This window comes from Callithrix jacchus, chromosome 13, assembly GCF_049354715.1.
Source record: "Callithrix jacchus isolate 240 chromosome 13, calJac240_pri, whole genome shotgun sequence".
NCBI classification, from domain to species: domain Eukaryota; kingdom Metazoa; phylum Chordata; class Mammalia; order Primates; family Cebidae; genus Callithrix; species Callithrix jacchus.
Genome location: NC_133514.1, coordinates 24,383,695 through 24,401,758, shown reverse-complemented (window position 1 = coordinate 24,401,758; position 18,064 = coordinate 24,383,695). Strand labels below are relative to the sequence as shown.

At 36.8% G+C, this 18,064-nt stretch overlaps 1 protein-coding gene and 1 pseudogene across 7 annotated transcripts in view; both read left to right on the top strand.

The window, feature by feature from the left end:
- Nucleotides 1-18,064, top strand: part of VPS37A (VPS37A subunit of ESCRT-I) — an 83,146-nt gene that overhangs the window by 28,400 nt on the left and 36,682 nt on the right. For 6 of the 7 annotated variants that reach the window (XM_003734583.6, XM_078347417.1, XM_035270204.3 and 3 more), the window contains exons 7-11: nucleotides 3,124-3,251; nucleotides 3,336-3,394; nucleotides 3,472-3,540; nucleotides 8,665-8,808; nucleotides 10,718-10,798. In XM_003734583.6, the coding sequence (XP_003734631.1) occupies nucleotides 3,124-3,251; nucleotides 3,336-3,394; nucleotides 3,472-3,540; nucleotides 8,665-8,808; nucleotides 10,718-10,798 (481 nt within the window). Of the gene's footprint in view, nucleotides 1-3,123; nucleotides 3,252-3,335; nucleotides 3,395-3,471; nucleotides 3,541-7,391; nucleotides 7,490-8,664; nucleotides 8,809-10,717; nucleotides 10,799-18,064 lie in introns of all 7 variants that reach the window. The other variant, XR_013525558.1, reaches the window with a different exon arrangement.
- LOC108588012 (small ribosomal subunit protein eS27-like pseudogene) lies at nucleotides 4,752-5,108 on the top strand (annotated as a pseudogene).

Here is an 18,064-nt window from a genome sequence, read left to right as displayed (position 1 = left end):
AAATCTTCACTTCCTATACAGTATTGTGGTTGTCTTAGTGGGAAAGTTTTAAAACTCAGTAGGTCCTACAGGTTGTATTTATTGAGTGACTAGTACATACTCAGGGATTTTTATAATAGTTATTATAATAACTATTAAACACTAGTTATTAAGATAACAAGATCTTTTCTCTCATGTGGCCTGCATTCTTTGAAAAATATTTTTGAATACATTATTCCTGACAATTTCAAAATATATCTTGGCCTGTTTTAGATCGTCCATTTTTCCTTTAGGAGATAAACTTTACATATAGAGAAATAGATGAAAGTTATCATAAAGTATTGGGTGTTTTTACAGAGGCAAACTTTTATTCAAATTTATAGCAGAAAAGTTTATAGTCAAATTTAAGGTGCCAGTTTTTCATGGAACTTTGCTTCTCTAAGATGCTTCATGAAGAAAATGGTTTTTGGCCATTCAGTTTTGGGAAGCATTGCATCCTTTATACCCCCATTGAGAGTTCGTGATACTGATAAGGCTTTTATTACTAAGACTACTGAATGAAGTTAAACCTTTTTTTTTTTTTTGCAGTTCTTTTTGTCTTTAGGATATATCTCATCAAAGATGTACAGCCAGGTACCCATGAGAAATCCTATAGTTAATAAAAAGCATTTAACTTTATTTGCATCAATGTCTTATAGTCATTTTGAGGAAATAGTGATTTGTTATCTTCTGTAATAATAAATTAATATTTACAGTATACTGCAGGCATGTTAAAGGTTAATATGCATTGTAATGCTCACAATAACCCCATAAAGAAGTTTTCATTTAATCAGGTTATCTTTTTTGCTTTTAAATTTTTTAAAATAATTATTATGAAAACATCAAAAATACAAAAAAGGTGAAGAAACTAATATGATGAGCCTCCATGTATCTATCATGTGGCATCGACAGCTATGAACCCTTTTGCTCACTGTGCTTCATGCCTCCTTCCATCTAGCCTTCTTGGAGGGCTGTAGGTATGAGTCATGGTTATTTTAAAGCAAATACCAGATAATACATCCTTTTTACCGGTCAGTTCTTCAGTAAATTTCTCTACCAGGTAAGGATTTTCTTCCCTTTTTTTAACCATAACCCCAATCACCATTATCATCATGCCTAACAAAATTAATGATAATTCTTTAATATTACCTTATTTCTTCAGTGTCTTAATAATTAATCTTATTCTTGGTAGTTTGTTTGAGGCAGGATTCAAAATAAGTTCCACCTATTACGTTTGTATAGTGGATCTCTTAAGTTCCTTTTAATCATGAACTATTTCTCTACAACCTTTCTCTTTTACACACACACACATACACACACACACACACACACTTAGACATATACATACACATAAATATGTGAATAAATACATGTACATGTATATACATGCATACATATATATTATACATAGTGTGTATTTATTAAATTGGTTATTTGTCCTATAAAATCTTCCAGGTCCTATTTTTTCCTTAGTGCCTCCTTATGGTACCATTGAAGATATTTCTCTGTTTCCCATAGTTTATGCTGCTGGTGGCTAGAAGTAGACAAGGTTCAATACTTTTGCCAATGCTTATGTCATAATTAGTGTATGCTTCCTATTACATCGCATAAAGCAGCAGTGAGATTTGGTTACCCTTTTTTTAGTGACACTAAGATTATATCAGATTAAAGCACCTGAAATCATTGACCATCATTAAGTCTGTAGTGGTTGTAAATATGATTTTCTGACTTATTATTATCACCAGAATTTATTAACCAGAATTACTATATGAAGAACTTGCCTTAATCAACTACATATTTTGTTACACTGAAATACACCTCATACAGGAACAAGAAAAATGCTTAATATTTCCCCTTATAGTATCGACTTTCTCAATAATGAGTTGATGCACTATCCATCTCCAGAAGTTATTCTGATGGGTGAGAAGCTCAACTTGCCTTCTATATCATTTCTGACAAAGTAAAGATGCTATGTGCTCATCATGAACATTTCTTCTTCTACACCCATAGTTGGCCATTTCTCTCAAAGACACTTGTTCTTTTCCAAAATAACAATATTGGACCTGCATTCAGTATTTAACCTGCATTCAATAATCTTAGTAACAATTTTTTTTTTGGTTTTGTGGGTTTCTCTGTTGCCCAGGCTGGAGTGTAGTAGCACAGTCTTGGCTCACTGCAGCCTCTGCCTCCTGGGTTCAAGCAACTCTTTTGCCTCAGCCTCCCAAGTAGCTGGGACTACAGGTACACACCACCATGCCCGGCTGATTTTTGTATTTTTACTAGAGATAGGGTTTCACCACGTTGGCCAGGATGGTCTTGATCTCCTGACCTTGTGATCCGCCTGCCTCAGCTTCCCAGAATGCTGGGATTACAGGTGTGAGCCATTGCGCCCGGCCTGTTTTTGTTTTTTTATAGTTCTGTTGCCTTTGGTATATGACATGCCAGAATATACTGTTGTTATTGTTTTTTTAATCTCTTCAAATAATTTTTCTCTGGGTGTTTATATAACTTAGATAAAACAGGTTTATTTATTTTTACAGCAGTCAATTTTCTTTGAATTTTAATGACTGCTTTTTTTCCCTTTTCTTTAATTATTCTCAAATTATCTGACATTTTTCTATGGTTCCATAGTCAAAAATAAGATTTACTTCCATCCATATTCCCTTTACCTAGTTTTCTCACCCTACAGATACCTATTTTTGTTTTTGGTTTAGCCCTCCATTATTTCACCATGTTGACCAGGATGGTCTCGATCTCTTGACCTCGTGATCTACCCGCCTTGGCCTCCCAAAGTTCTGGGATTACAGGCTTGAGCCACCGCGCCTGGCCAGTTGTGATTTTTAAAGAAAGTAGATATATTGATAAATCCATTGAACCAGAATTTACTTTTTCAGATTCTGTTGAGAATGTATTACAGACTGCTTTATGTTCCATTGTGGTTGATATTTTACATGATTTTAAGGTTACAATTGGCTGCCTTATGTGTATATGTAAAAATTATTTAGAACCCTATCAACTAAATAAAGCTAAAAAATTATAAATAGTTGTCATGGAGAAAAAGTTTATTTCTGATACTTATTAACTTTTTTTCTTTTGTGTTTCTAGTGTGTCACAACTCACAGATATGAATGAACAAGAGGAGGTATTACTAGAACAGTTTCTCACTTTGCCTCAACTAAAACAAATTATTACTGACAAAGATGACTTAGTAAAAAGTATTGAGGAACTAGCAAGTATGTCTTCCCTCTTCTCAGCTCAAATTTTCTGAAAAAAAATCTGGTTTTTACCTAGAAGTAAATTGGAGGTTTATCTTACAGGAAAAAATCTCCTTTTGGAGCCCAGCTTGGAAGCCAAAAGGCAAACTGTTTTAGATAAGGTGAGTTAGTGATCATTTTGAAGAGATTTATATCATTTAAAAATAGAATAAAACATCCTTTTCATTTTCTCTTTTAGTATGAATTACTTACACAAATGAAGTCTACTTTTGAAAAGAAGATGCAAAGGCAGCATGAACTTAGTGAGGTAAGACTGTTTAGGTTTTTTCCTTTGCCATATAATTTTTTTTTCTTTTTTTTTTTGAAATGGAGTTTCACTCTTTTGCCCAAGCTGGAGTGCAGTGGCATGATCTCCACTAACCACAACCTCCACCTCCCAGGTTCAAGCAATTCTCCTGCCTCAGCCTCCAGGGTAGCTGGGTTACAGGCATGTGCCACCACACCCACCTAATTTTGTATTTTTTTTCTTTTTTTGAGATGGAGTTTTGCTCTTGTTACCCAGGCTGGAGTGCAATGGCACGATCTTGGCTCACCGCAACCTCCGCCTCCTGGGTTCAAGTAATTCTCCTGCCTCAGCCTCCCAAGTAGCTGGGACTACAGGCGTGCACCACCACGCCCAGCTAATTTTTTTGTATTTTTAGTAGAGATGGGGTTTCTCTATGTTGGCAAGGCTGGTCATGAATGCCTGACCTCAGGTGATCCGACCTCCTCCACCTCCCAAGTGCTAGGATTACAGGCATGAGCCACTGTGCCCGGCCAGAATTTTTAATCTTAATGTGCATGAGTCATGTTCTTACTCTCATTATCATCAGAAACTTTGAGGTATCTGACCTTATAAGACATGATGCCTTTAAACATAGATGAATAGCTCTCAGTGATGAGGTATCATACATTATTTATGGTCATACAAGAGTGTATTTGTTTCCAAAACAGAAAATTATGACAGGCCCTGACAAATAACTTTACTGGGAAAGTTGTGAAACCATTGTAACCATTGTAGTGAAACCTAGCAATGACATCATCAGAAACTTTTGACTCACTTGTAAGCTTATGTACAAATAAGCTTAAATGAAAAGTTAGCAAATTTAAAAGTACAATATTTTAAAAATATACAGTATTATCTGCTACAAACGAGGTTTTATGCTAGAAATCCAGTTATATGAAAATCAAAAGAATTTTATAAAATTCAACCTATATTTCTGGAAAAAATGTTATCAGTAACAACATCATAGTTAACAATATTCTGTTCCCTATAAAATCAGGAACTTTGGGTAAAGCCAATGAAGTAAAACATAAAATAGATACAAACCAACAACAGCCAAAAAGATGGTAAAGGAGAATATAAATTTATAATGAATTTCAGATAATATGGTCATTTGTCAGAATAAAGAAATAAGAATAGCTGCCTTTCCGGCGGTGACGACCTACGCACGAGAACATACCTCTAGCAAAGGATCTCCTTCATCCGTCTCCAGAAGAGGAGAAGAGGAAACACAAGAAGAAACGCCTGGTGCAAAGCCCCAATTCCTACTTCATGGATGTGAAATGCCCAGGATGCTATAAAATCACCACGGTCTTCAGCCACGCACAAACGGTAGTTTTGTGTGTTGGTTGCTCCACTGTCTTCTGCCAGCCTACAGGAGGAAAAGCCAGGCTTACAGAAGGATGTTCTTTCAGGAGGAAGCAGCACTAAAAGCACTCAGAATCAAGATGAGTGGGAAACTATCTTAATAAACACATTTTGGATTAAAAAAAAAAAAAAAGAATAGCTAACATTGAGCAATTAATATGTCTTGCATCACAAGAAGCAATTTACATGTATTGGCCCATTATTACATCAAATCCTATGAAATAGGTATTGTTACTTTTTCCTATTTTACAGGTAGGGAAACTGAGGCATGGGGCAATTAAATAACTTCCTGGAGGTCATATAGTAGAAATATTAGGAGTCTAACTTAAACAGTCCTCTTTAACAGAAAATGTGCGAGAATCAACTGAAGTACTGTTACATATACATTGGAACTTAGTAAATGTTGAAGAAGTTTTCACAATACTCAACATCTTTCTTTATACAAACTCATAGCAAACTAAAAATAGAAATTGTTGATTTGGAAAAGAATATTAGAAACCAGCAGTAAACATCACATTTAATGACAAAACATTTCCAGGATCCCATTAATGTTAGGAATAAGAGAGTAATGCCTCATGATCACTGCTGTTTAACGTTGCTTGGGAGGTTCTGAGTATTGCAGAAGACAAGATGAAAAAAAGTGGTATAATGTAAAAGAAGAAATGAAACAGTTGTTTTGGCCGGGTGCGGTGGCTCACGCCTATAATCCCAGCCCTTTGGGAGGCCAAGGCGGGTAGATCACAAGGTCAAGAGATCGAGACCATCCTGGTCAACAAGGTGAAACCCCATCTCTACTAAAAATACAAAAATTAGCTAGGCATAGTGGTGCCCGCCTCCCGAGTAGTAGTCCCAGCTATTCAGGAGGCTGAGGCAGGAGAATGGCTTGAACCCAGAAAGCGGAGGTTACGGTGAGCCGAGATCGTGCCATTGTACTCCAGTCTGGGTAACAAGAGCGAAACTCCATCTCAAAAAAAAAAAAAAAGAAACAGTTGTTTACCAAAAGTAAATAATCCAAAATTCTAGAGAACTGAGAAAATTTTTCCCTATGCTTCTGCAATTACTACTGCAAAATGAAGTAGAGAAAACAACTCATTTACAAGAGGAAAAAAATTAAAGTACTTAGAAGTGAACCCAATGAAGTAAGTTAGGAAGCTTTATTGAATGTCATAAAAGAAGAGTTGAGTTTTCTATTTTCTAAGACTATTTAGAGCAGCATGAAAGATACAGTATTATAAAGATTTCATTCTCCTCAACTTAATACAGTTCTAATCAAAATGCCAAGAGTATTTTCTTAAATCTTAACGGATATATTCTAAAGTTCATCTGAAACTTTAGGTATCAGATGGGTAAAAGTAGTCAGGAAAAGCTTGAACAAAAAGAAAAAATGAAAAATATTCCCTTTCCTAGCATCAGAATACACTGTTAAACTCCATTATTTAAAATGGTATAGTAGTTTTATAGGAAAATTATTTCTATGGAACAGACTATACAGTTCAGAAATAGACTTGTGTATGTATGTATCAGTTGGAAAAAATTTAGGATTCAATAAACTATAAACTTGGCTGTTTAGTATCCATTTAGAAAAAGGTTCAATCACTGGATCATACAATACACTACTGAATAAACTACTTATTCAATTCCACTGAATAAACTACTTCAGTGGAAACCATAAAAAGTCAGCTACCTCGTAGGATTTTTTAAGATTTTGGTGGTTTTCCTTTCTAAGCATAATAAAACAGATACAAGCATAAAGGAAAAACTTGACATATTTATACAGATTGAAAACTTGGATATATTAGAAGTCATGAAATCAAAAGTGAAGTTAAAAAAAGGGAACAAATATTTTTAGCATATACAACAAATACTAATGCCAATGCTCTGTTGCAAAAGGCAAAAACAGAAAACTGACAAAAGGAGGAGAAACATAAATGTCCAGTAAAGATTCTGCTTTAACAGTTATTCTGATCCTTAAATTTATGTAAGAATTGCTAGAAGTGATTCTTGAAATACTTTTAAAAAGCCACACACAAGACGTTGATTCCTAGGCTCCTTTCTAGGTGTTCTCACTCAGGATTTTCTGGGGATGATGAATCTTCTACACTGTAACATATGGAAGCCACTTCAGTAGACGGTTGGTTCCGTGATGGAGGAACCCGTTTTGTTTCATTTCCACTGTATACCTAATACCTGCTCCAGTGGTTGGCACATAGTAGGTACTCAATAAATATTTAATTAATAAGTAACAGATTTTTGAAAATATGTTCGGCTTTACTATAATTTTTTTAAAAAGCCAAATAAAATATCCATGTGAGCCATACTTGTAAAGATAGAAAACCAATTTTGTCAAGGGTAATAAGAAAATGGTGCATTACTGTTCATTTTTGTGTATGATGTGTCACAAAGAGAGATACTACCCCAAATGCATTAGGATGGCTGTTACTACTCTTTTTTCTTACTCTGTTGCCCAGGCTGGAGTGCAGTGCCATGATCACAGCTCACTGCAGCCTTGACCTCCCAGGCTCAAGCGATCCTCCCACCTCAGCCTCCCAAGTAGTCAGAACTACAGGTGCGTGCCATCACACCTGGTTAATTTTTGTATTTTTTGTAGAGACAAGGTCTTGCTATGTTGCCCAGACTTGTCTTGAACTCCTGGGCTCAAGAAATCTGTCTGTCTCAGTCTCCCAGAGTGCTGAAATTACAGGCATGGGCCACGATACCCAGCAGGATGGCTATTATTAAAAATAGTTTTAGTGCCTATATTTAAGTCTTTGATCCATTTTGAATCGATCTTTGTATTTAAGTAAGGTAAGGATACATCTTCACTCCTTTGCTTGTCGATATCCAGTTTTTTCCAGCACCATTTGTTGAAGACTGGTGTTTCCCCATTAACTGGACTCGGTCCTCTTGTTGAAAATCATTTGGCCATATATGTGAGAGTTTATTTCTGGGCTCTCTATTCTGTTCCATTGTTCTTTATGTTTTTATGCCAGTACCACAGTTTTAATTACTGTAACTTTGTAGTAACTTGAAATCAGGAAATATTAATCATCTTTGTTCAAGATGGTTTTGGCTATTTGGAGTCTCTTGAGATTCCATATGAATTCTAGGATGGGTTTTTCTGTTTTTGCAAAAAATGCCATCAAGATTTGATAGAGATTGCATTAAATCTGTAGATTGCTTTGCTTAGTAATGTCTTTTTAAGAATGTTAAATCTTTAAACCCACAAACTTGGGATGTCTTTCCAGTAATTTATGTCTCCAATTTCTTATAGCAGTATCTTACACTTTTCTGTGTACCAGTCTTTCACTACTTTAGTGAAATTTAATCCCATCATTTTGTCCTTGTTCTATTCATTAAAAATGGAGTCATCAGGTCCAGCCCACACTCAAGGGTGGGATTATGCAAGGGCAGGAATACCAGGAGGTGAGGTCATTAGTGGTCTCCTTAGCAGGTATCTACCACAATGATTTAATTCCTAAATCCTTGGGAAAGAACAATGATTTGCCCAGTTTCTCTCCTTTAGTAGTTTGCAGCCAACAGATTGGTTTCTCTTGAGTTAGGTATCTGCTGCTATCCAAAAGCTAAGGACCTGGGTGCAGCATTATAACATAGCAGATTTTCTCAAAAAGAGGTTATATAAGGCATATAATAGTTTCTCCATACCACTACCTCACTTCCTTTCCCTGTGAGTAATTCTTATGTGTATCATAAATTAAAGTAGTGCTTGGTTTTCTTTTTCAGAGCTGTAGTGCAAGTGCCCTACAGGCAAGATTGAAAGTAGCTGCACATGAAGCTGAGGAAGAATCTGATAATATTGCGGAAGACTTCTTGGAGGGAAAAATGGAAATAGATGATTTTCTCAGTTGCTTCATGGAAAAGAGAACAGTATGTAATACTCTTCAGTTGAGGACAAATATTGGATAAAATCTGGTGTTTTTATAGAGGAGGAGAAGCACTGGGTCTTAGCTATTTCTCTATTATATCATCTCCGTTTTTTGTACAATAGATTATTTACCTGAAAGGAAGGTTTCCATTCCTTGTGTGGGGATGTGGGCAAAAACCAAGTTCCTGGAACTTAAAACTTTGAAGGTCTGTCATGAGACTCTAGACAGCCTCACACCTTAGCTATTCCCAGGGAACCCAGGGAACCCAGGGGGACAGGCAACTGCCATTGCTCTAAGATGTCCTTTTGATGTGAGTTGGTATAAATGAGAGTGAGGGGCTGCACATGTGGCTGTTTCCTGTCTGTCAGAGGAATAGTCCTGGGTCACAAAGGGGCTCTTAGCAGAAATGGCTAATAAACTTTGTGCTGATCTAGAAGAAAACAATTTTTTTTGACAGCATAATATCAAATTACTTTAGCATACTTATGAGTGAAAAACATTAGCACATTACTGAGCTGGAGTTTTGAGTGCTGTGAAAGGAATCTGAAAAGCCTCTTGAGAATGATAACATCCTCCTCCTATCACTTCAGACTTGCTTTTTCTGAGTATACAAGCAGGTAAATCAAATAGTTCTGTTTCAGAAATGGTAGTATCTGTATCATTCTGTAATATAGCTGGTAAATCTAAGTCAAGTCTTAATAGTTGAAATCTACTCTTCAATGATTTGTTTTACCACTCGTTTAGACAGTTATCTGTAGGGATTATAAAAGACATTTTTAAAAATTGAGAAACTAATATTTCTGTTGTATTTAAAGAAAAATCCAAAAAAGTCTGCTTAATAGTTTCTTGCCTTTTAATACAGTCCAAACTGTTTACCTAATTTGTCTGAAATAATCACATTTTAAAAATAATCTTGTGTTAGTAAACTGTATGAAACAGCTGTGACACACACACATACACACACACACTCACTCCTGTTAAGGAAGATGGGGTGGATTTTATCATTCACATTTTTCATGAGAGGAAATTGAAGTTCAGTGATTTTAGTGACTTACCTATGGTTATAGTATTAGTAAGGCATTGATTTCTGGTCTATTATTCTTTAATGTTATATAATTGTGCCTGGAAGCTTGTATCTGTAAAAAAATTAGCTGGGCATGGTGGTGCATGCCTGTAATCCCAGCTACTCAGGAGGCTGAGGCAGGAGAATTGCCTGAACCCAGGAGGCGGAGGTTGTGGTGAGCCAAGATCACGCCATTGCACTCCAGCCTGGGTAACAAGAGTGAAACTCCGTCTCAAAAACAAACAAACCAAAAAAAACACAGATATTTAAAGTTATATAGTCAGATAACTGATATAAAGGATCAGTGTGTGTTTTACATTCTAGAAGCCAGCAGGCAAAGGCTGACTTCCAAGAAGGTGTTTTTTTTGTTTTGTTTTGTTTTTTTGATTATTAAATTCTTAGCTATCTTCAACATTAGCTGTCTTCAACATTCAATTTGAATAGTTAATCTTCATTAGCTATCTTTAACACTGAATTCTTAGATTATTAGCTAATTCAAAATGAATTGGTATCATATGGTCCTCTGCCTGGTCAGCTGGGCTGAGGGAGTGGATTATGGGAAGGGAGCATGAGAGGTTCCCTAAAACAGGGACTGGAGTACAGGAAAGGAAATGATAGGCATTTCTCATGACCCATTCAAACTGTTACCTGCTCCTTGTAACATGAGTGTTAATAAAATGAATTAGCTCATAATCTAATAATTTTAGCTATTAGATTATTAGCGATCTTCAACATTCAAAACCTAAAATAATGCCAACAAGTTGGCATTCCTGTCATACTTTAGGAAGTAAAGTAGTAGGCATATCTTTGGAAAAGTGACCAGTATTTTAAAAAATTTATTTTCCAGATTTGCCACTGTAGAAGAGCCAAGGAAGAGAAACTTCAGCAGGCAATTGCAATGCACAGCCAATTCCATGCTCCACTATAGGTAAATTGTATTTCAGGTTTGAGTCTCAAAGTTATCGCAACAGTTTCTTTAAATAGACATGTTGTTAATTGTGCCTGTTCATCACCCTTAAGCATAATTCTGTCATAATAGCTATTGTGCTATGTAACATAGAATGCTTTGTATTATATAATAGGCATAATATCAATATAACTGATAGAAGTCTTTTGGATGTTTTCTATTATATTGGCATGAATGAAATTTTTTTAACATTAGCTCCTTGTATAGAATTGTAAGTTATAGTCAGTTCCTTTCTCTTACCTGGTGTGTAGAGTATGCTTCATTACGTCGCTAACATTTCTCAGAAGGCTCCTTTGTCATTTCTTTCCTTGAAATGAACTTGCATTCGGTCTCTTTTCCATCCCACACCACAATTACTCTAATAATTTGCCCATCTCCATGACTTGAGGGTTCTCCTTTTTATGCAGCACTTACAGAATGATCTTCCTAAAATACCACTTTTATGATAAAATTTGCTCTGTTTCAGAACCTATAATGAACCCCTAGCAATGACAGTATCCATGTCAAATTCCTCTGGTTAAGATTTCCATAATTGGGCATATATTTCAGATCATCCATTTTAACTTTGCATTTCTCCTTACATTGCATTGTCTTACATGGCATGTTCTTCCTTCTACCACTGTATCTTAGGTTGTGCTCTTACCTGATGTCAAGATGCCTTTCCTTTTCTTCTGCATCTACGTTTTAGGAAATGATTTGTTTGCAAGAATAGTTCCCACCCCAACAAACTTAAGTAGAAACTTATGTTATTGGATAGGGCAGAGATTTATTATAGAGTAAAAATGAAGGAAAGTACAGTCACTTAAGAGTGAAAACAGCCACTGAATGACCAAAACAGCTCTTCTCACACCTTTTCTGAGGCTGCTTGTTTGCTTGTTTCTTATTTCTACATCTGTTTTCTTTTTCAAAATTTTTTCTCTTACTTGTCCTTCACCCATTCCTGCCCATAAGCCTGATTATATTATTCGACAGTTCAGGCAGCCAGTGGAGATAAATGAGTCCCTGGAGTTCCAGTACATTCCCTGGGAAAGTAACTGACCTGGTTTAGGCAAGCTATCCATCCTGGTGTAGTTAGTTTGGCCTGGAGATTGGTGTCTACTCCCTTAGTCAACTGGGCTGAGGGAATGGATGAGAAGGGAGCATGAGAGGTTCCCTAAATAAAACAGGGACTGGTGTATAGGAAAGGAAATGACAGGCACTTCTCATATCAAGTTAAACTATTATCTGCTCCTTGTAACATCAGTGCTCACAGTGCATTGTTTTATATGCTATTTTCCAAATCAAACTATAAATTCCTTAAAGGTAGGGGCTGATTTTTGATACCAACTTTGCATTTCTGCCAGCTTAAGAAGTAGACACCGCGCAGTTGCTCATTTATATGAACATACTAGAATTTGTTCCTTACATCTATTTCCTCATAGTCAAGGTATAATTTTATAGGCGTCTATTTATTATTATACTTTAAGTTCTGGGATATATGTGCAGAATGTGCAGGTTTGTTACATACATATACATGTGCTATGGTGGTTTGCTGCACCCATCAACATTAGATATTTCTCTTCATGTTGTTTCTCCCCTTGTCCCCTAACCCCGAACAGTCCCTGATGTGTGATGTTCCCCTCCCTGTGCCCATATGTTCTCATTGTTCAACTCCCACTTACGAGTGAGCACATGGTGTTTGATTTTCTGTTCCTGTGTTGGTTTGCTGAGAATGATGGTTTCCAGCTTCATCCATGTCCCTACAAAGGACAAGAACTCATTTTTTTTATGACTGTATAGTATTCCATGGTGTATATATGCCACATTTTCTTTATCCAGTCTGTCATTGATGTGCATTTGGATTGGTTCCAAGTCTTTGCTATTGTGAATAGTGCTGCAGTAAACATATGTGTGCATGTGTCTTTATAGTAGAATGATTTATAATCCTTTGGGTATATACCCAGTAATGGGATTGTTGGTTCAAGTGGTATTTCTAGTTCTAGATCCTTGAGGAATCAACTACACTGTCTTCCACATTGGTTGAACAAATTTATACTCCTGCCAACAGTGTAAAAGTGTTCCTATTTCTCCACATTCTCTCCAGCATCTGTTTTCTGACTTATTAATGATCACTATTCTAACAAGTGTGACATGGTATCTTACGGTAGTTTTGATTTGCATTTCTCTAATGATGAATGATGATGAGCTTTTTTTTTTCAAGTTTTGTTGGCTGCATAAATGTTTGAAAAGTGTCTGTTCATTCCTTTGCCTACTTTTTGATGGGGTCATTTGTTTTATTCTTGTAAATTTGTTTAAATTCCCTGTAGATTCTTGATATTAGCCCTTTGTCAGATGGATAGATGGCAAAAATTTTCTCCCATTCTGTAGGTTGCCTGTTCACTCTGATGATAGTTTCTTTTGTTGTGCAGAAGTTCTTTAGTTTAATTAGATCCCGTTTGTCAATTTGTCAAAAGCAGTTGCTTCTATGTCTTCAATGGTATTGCCTAGGTTTTCTTCTAGGGTTTTTATGGTTTTAGGTCTTATATTTAAATCTTTAATCCATCTTGAGTTAAATTTTGTATAAGGTGTAAGGAAGTGGTCCAGTTTCAGTTTTCTGCATATGGCTAGCCAGTTTTCCCAACACCATTTATTAAATAGGGAATTCTTTATCCATTGCTTGTGTTTGTCAGGTTTGTCAAAGATCAGATGGTTGTAGATGTGTGGTGTTATTTCTGAGGCCTCTGTTCTGTTGTTGATCTATGTATCTGTTTGGGTACCAGTATCATGCTGTTTTGGTTACTGTAGTCTTGTAGTATAGTTTGAAGTCAGGTATCTTGATGCGTCCAGCTTTGTTCTTTTTGCTTAGCATTGCCTTGGCTATATGGGCTCTTTTTTGGTTCGACATGAACTTTAAAGTAGTTTTTTCTAATTTTGTGAAGAAAGTAAGTGGTAGCTAGATGGGAATAGCATTGAATCTATAAATTGCTTTGGGCAGTATTGCCATTTTCACGATACTGATTCTTCCTATCCATGAGCATGTAATGTTTTTTCATTTGTTTGTGTCCTCTCTTATTTCCTTGAGCAGTGGTTTGCAGTTCTCCTTGAAGAAGGTCTTCACATCCCTTGTAAGTTGTATTTCTAGGTATCTTATTCTCTTTGTAGCAGTTGTGAATGGGAGTTTGCTCATGATTTGGCTCTTTGTCTATTATTGATGTATAGGAATGCTTGTGATTTTTGCACATTGATTTTGTAGCCTGAGACTTTGCTGAAGTTGCTCATCAGCCTAAGGAGGTTTGGGGCTGAGATTATGGGGTTTTCAGAGTATACAATCATGTCATCTGCAAATAGAGATAATTTGACTTATTGTTTTCCTATTTGAATACCCTTTATCTCTTTCTCTTGCCTGATTGCCCTGGCCAGAACTTCTAATACCATGTTGAATAGGAGTGGTGAGAGAGGGCATCCTTGTCTTGTGCTGGTTTTCAAAGGGAATGCTTCCAGCTTTTGCCCATTCAGTATATTGGCTGTGGGTTTGTCATAAATAGCTTTTATTATTTTGAGATACGTTCCATCAATATCTAGTTTATTGTTTTTACCATGAGGGTGGTTGAATTTTATTGAAGGCTTTTTCTGCGTCTGTCGAGATAATCATGTGGTTTTGTCATTGGTGCTTCTTCTATGATGGATTACATTTATTGATTTGTATATGTTGAACTAGCCTTGCATCCCAAGGATGAAGCAGACTTGGTCGTGATGGATAAGCTTTTTAATGTCCTACTGAATTTGCTTTGACAGTATTTTACTGAGGATTTTTGCATTGATGTTCTTCATGGATATTGACCTGAAATTTTGGTTTTTTGTTGTATCTCTGCCAGGTTTTGGTATCACGATGATGCTGGCCTCATAGAATGAGTTAGGGAGGAGTCCCTCTTTTTCTATCGTTTGGAATAGTTTCAGAAGGAATGGTACCAGCTCCTCTCTTACCTCTGCTAGAATTCAGCTCTGAATCGTCTGGTGGGCTTTTCTTGGATGGCAAGCTATTGATTACTGCCTCAATTTTGGAACTCATTATTGGTCTATTGAGGGATTTGACTTCTCTTTTGATTAGCCTTGGGAGTGTGTATGTGTCCAGAAATTTATGTATTTCTTCTAAATTTTCTAGTTTATTTCTGTAGACGTGTTTATGGTATTCTCTGATGGTAGTTTGTATTTCTGTAGGATAAGTGGTGATCTTTTATTTATTTATTTTTTTTGAGATGTAGTCTCACTCCATTGCCCAGGATGGAGTGCAGTGGCGTGATCTCGGCTCACTGCAACCTCCACCTCCCAGATTGAAGCAATTCTGTGTCTCAGCCCCCTGATTAGCTGGGATTACAGTTGCCTGCAAGTATGCCCAGCTAATTTTTGTATTTTTCATAGACATGGGGTTTCACTATGTTGGCCAGGCTGGTCTTGAACGCCTGACCTCACGATCCACCTGCCTTAGCCTCCCAAAGTGCTAGGATTACAGGCCTAAGCCACCGCACCTGGCTCATCTTCCTTTATTATTTTTTAATGTGTCTTCTTTTTTCTTCTTCTCTGTTTTCTTCTTTATTAATCTGGTTAGTGGTCTGTTTTGTTAATCTTTTCAGAAATCCAGCTCCTGAATTCATTGATTTTGTTGTTGTTGTTGGGGGCCCGGTGGGCTTGTGTCTCTATCTCCTTCAGTTTGGCTCTTATCTTGGTTATTTCTTGTCTTCTGCTAGCTTTTGATTTTGTTTACTCTTGTTTCTCTACTTCTTTTAATTGTGATGTTCAGGAGTCAATTTTAGATCTTTCCCACTGTCTCCTGTGGCATTTAGTGCTATAAATGTCCCTCTAGAAACTGCTTTAGCTGTGTCCCAGATATTCTAGTACATTGTGTCTTTGTTCTCATTGGTTTCAAATAACTTATTTCTACCTTAATTTTGTTATTTACCCAGTAGTCATTCAGGAGCAGGTTGTTCAGTTTCCATGTAGTTGTGTGGTTTTGAGTGAGTTTCTTAATCCCGAATTTTAATTTGATTGCACTATGGTCTGAGAGACTTTTTGTTATGATTTCTGTTATTTTGCATTTGCTGAGGTTTTACTTCCAATTATGTGGTTGATTTTAGAATAAATGCTATGTGTACTGAGAAGAATGTATGTTGATTTGGTGTGGATAGTTTTGTAGCTGTCTTTTAAGGTCTGCTTGGTAGAGAGCTGAGTTCATTTTTTCAATATCCTTGTTAATTTTCTGTCTCATTGATCTGTCTAATATTGACAGTGGTTTGTTAAAATCTCCCACAATCATTGTGCAAGAGTCTAAGTCTCTTTGAGGTCTCTAAGAACTTGGTTTTTGAATCTGGGTGCTCCTATATTTGGTGCATATATATTTAGGATAGTTAGCTCTTCCTATTGCATTGATCCCTTTACAATTATGTAATGCCCTTGTCTTTTTTGATCTTTGTTGGTTTAAAGTCTGTTTTATTAGAGACTAGGAGTGCAACTGCTGCTATTTTTGCTCTGCATTTGTTTGGTAAATCTTCCTGTGTCCCTTTATTTTGAGCCTTTGTGTGATTTTGCATGTGAAATGGGTCTCCTGAATACAGTACATCGATGGGTCTTGACTTTTTATCCAATTTGCCAGTCTGTGTCTTTTAATTGGGGCATTTTGCCTATTACGTTTAAGGTTAGTATTGTTATGTGTGACTTTGATGCTGTCATTATGATGCTAGCTGGTTATTTTGCCCGTTAGTTGATGTAGTTTCTTCATAGTGTTGATGATCTTTACATTTTGGATTGTTTTTGCAGTGGCTGGTACCAGTTGTTCCTTTCCATATTTAGTGCTTCCTTCAGGAATTCTTGTAAGGCAGGCCTGGTGGGACAAAATCCCTCAGCATTTGCTTGTCTATATAAAGGTTGATTTCTCCTTCACTTATAAAGATCAGTTTGGCTGGATATGAAATTCTGGGTTGAAAATTCTTTTCTTTAAGAATGTTGATTATTGGCTCCACTCTCTTCCAGCTTGTAGGATTTCTGCAGAGAGATAACACTGTTAGTCTGATGGGCTTCCCTTTGTGGGTAACCTGACCATTCTCTCTGGCTGCCCCTAACATTTTTTCCTTCATTTCAACCTTGGTGAATCTGACGATTTTGTGTCTTGAGGTTACTCTTCTTGAGGAGTATCTTTGTTGTATTCTCTGTATTTTCTGAATTTGAATGTTGGCCTGTCTTGCTAGGTTGGGGAACTTCTCCTGGATAACATCCTGAAGTGTGTATTCCAACTTGTTTCCATTCTCCCCATCACTCTGAGGTACACCAATCAAACGTAGGTTTGGTCTTTTCACATAGTCCCATATCACTCTGAGGTACACCAATCAAACATAGGTTTGGCCTTTTCACATAGTCCCATATTTCTTGGAGGCTTTGTTTGTTCATTCTTTTTTCTCTAATCCTGTATTCACACTTTATTTCATAAAGTTGATCTTCAATCTCTGATATCCTTTCTTCCGCTTGATCAGTTTGGCTATTGATAGTTTTGTATGCTTCATGAAGTTTTCATGCTGTGTTTTTCAGCTCCATCAGGTCATTTATGTTCTTTTCTAAACTGGTTATTCTAGTTAGCAATTCCTCTAACCTTTTATCAAGGTTCTTAGCTTCCTTGCTTTCAGAACATGCTCCTTCAACTTGGAGAAATTTGTTATTACCCACCTTCTGAAGCCTACTTATGTCAATTCATCAAACTAATTCTCCATCCAGTTTGGTTCCTTTGCTGGCAAGGAGTTGTGATCCTTGGGAGGAGAAGAGGCATTCTGGTTTTTGGCATTTTCAGCTTTTTTTGTGCTGGTTTTTCCTCATCTTCATGGATTTATCTACCTTTGGTCTTTGCTGTTGGTGACCTTCAGATGGAGTTTTTGCCTGGTCATCCTTTTTGTTAATGTTGATACTATTGCTTTCTGTTCGTTTTCCTTCTAACAGGAAGGAAAACTCTTCTGCAGGTCTGCTGGTGTTTCCCCTCCAGACTCTGTTTGCCTGGGTAGCACCAGTGGAGGCTGCAGAACAGCAAGATTGCTGCCTGCTCCTTCTTCTAGAAGCTGGTCCCAGAGGGGAACCTGCCAGATGCCAGCTGGAGCTCTCCTTTATAAGGTGTATGTCAACCCCTGCTGGGAGGTGTCTCCCTGTCAGGAGACACGGGGGTCAGGGACCTACTTGAGGAGGCAGTCTGTCCCTTAGCAGAGCTCAAGCACT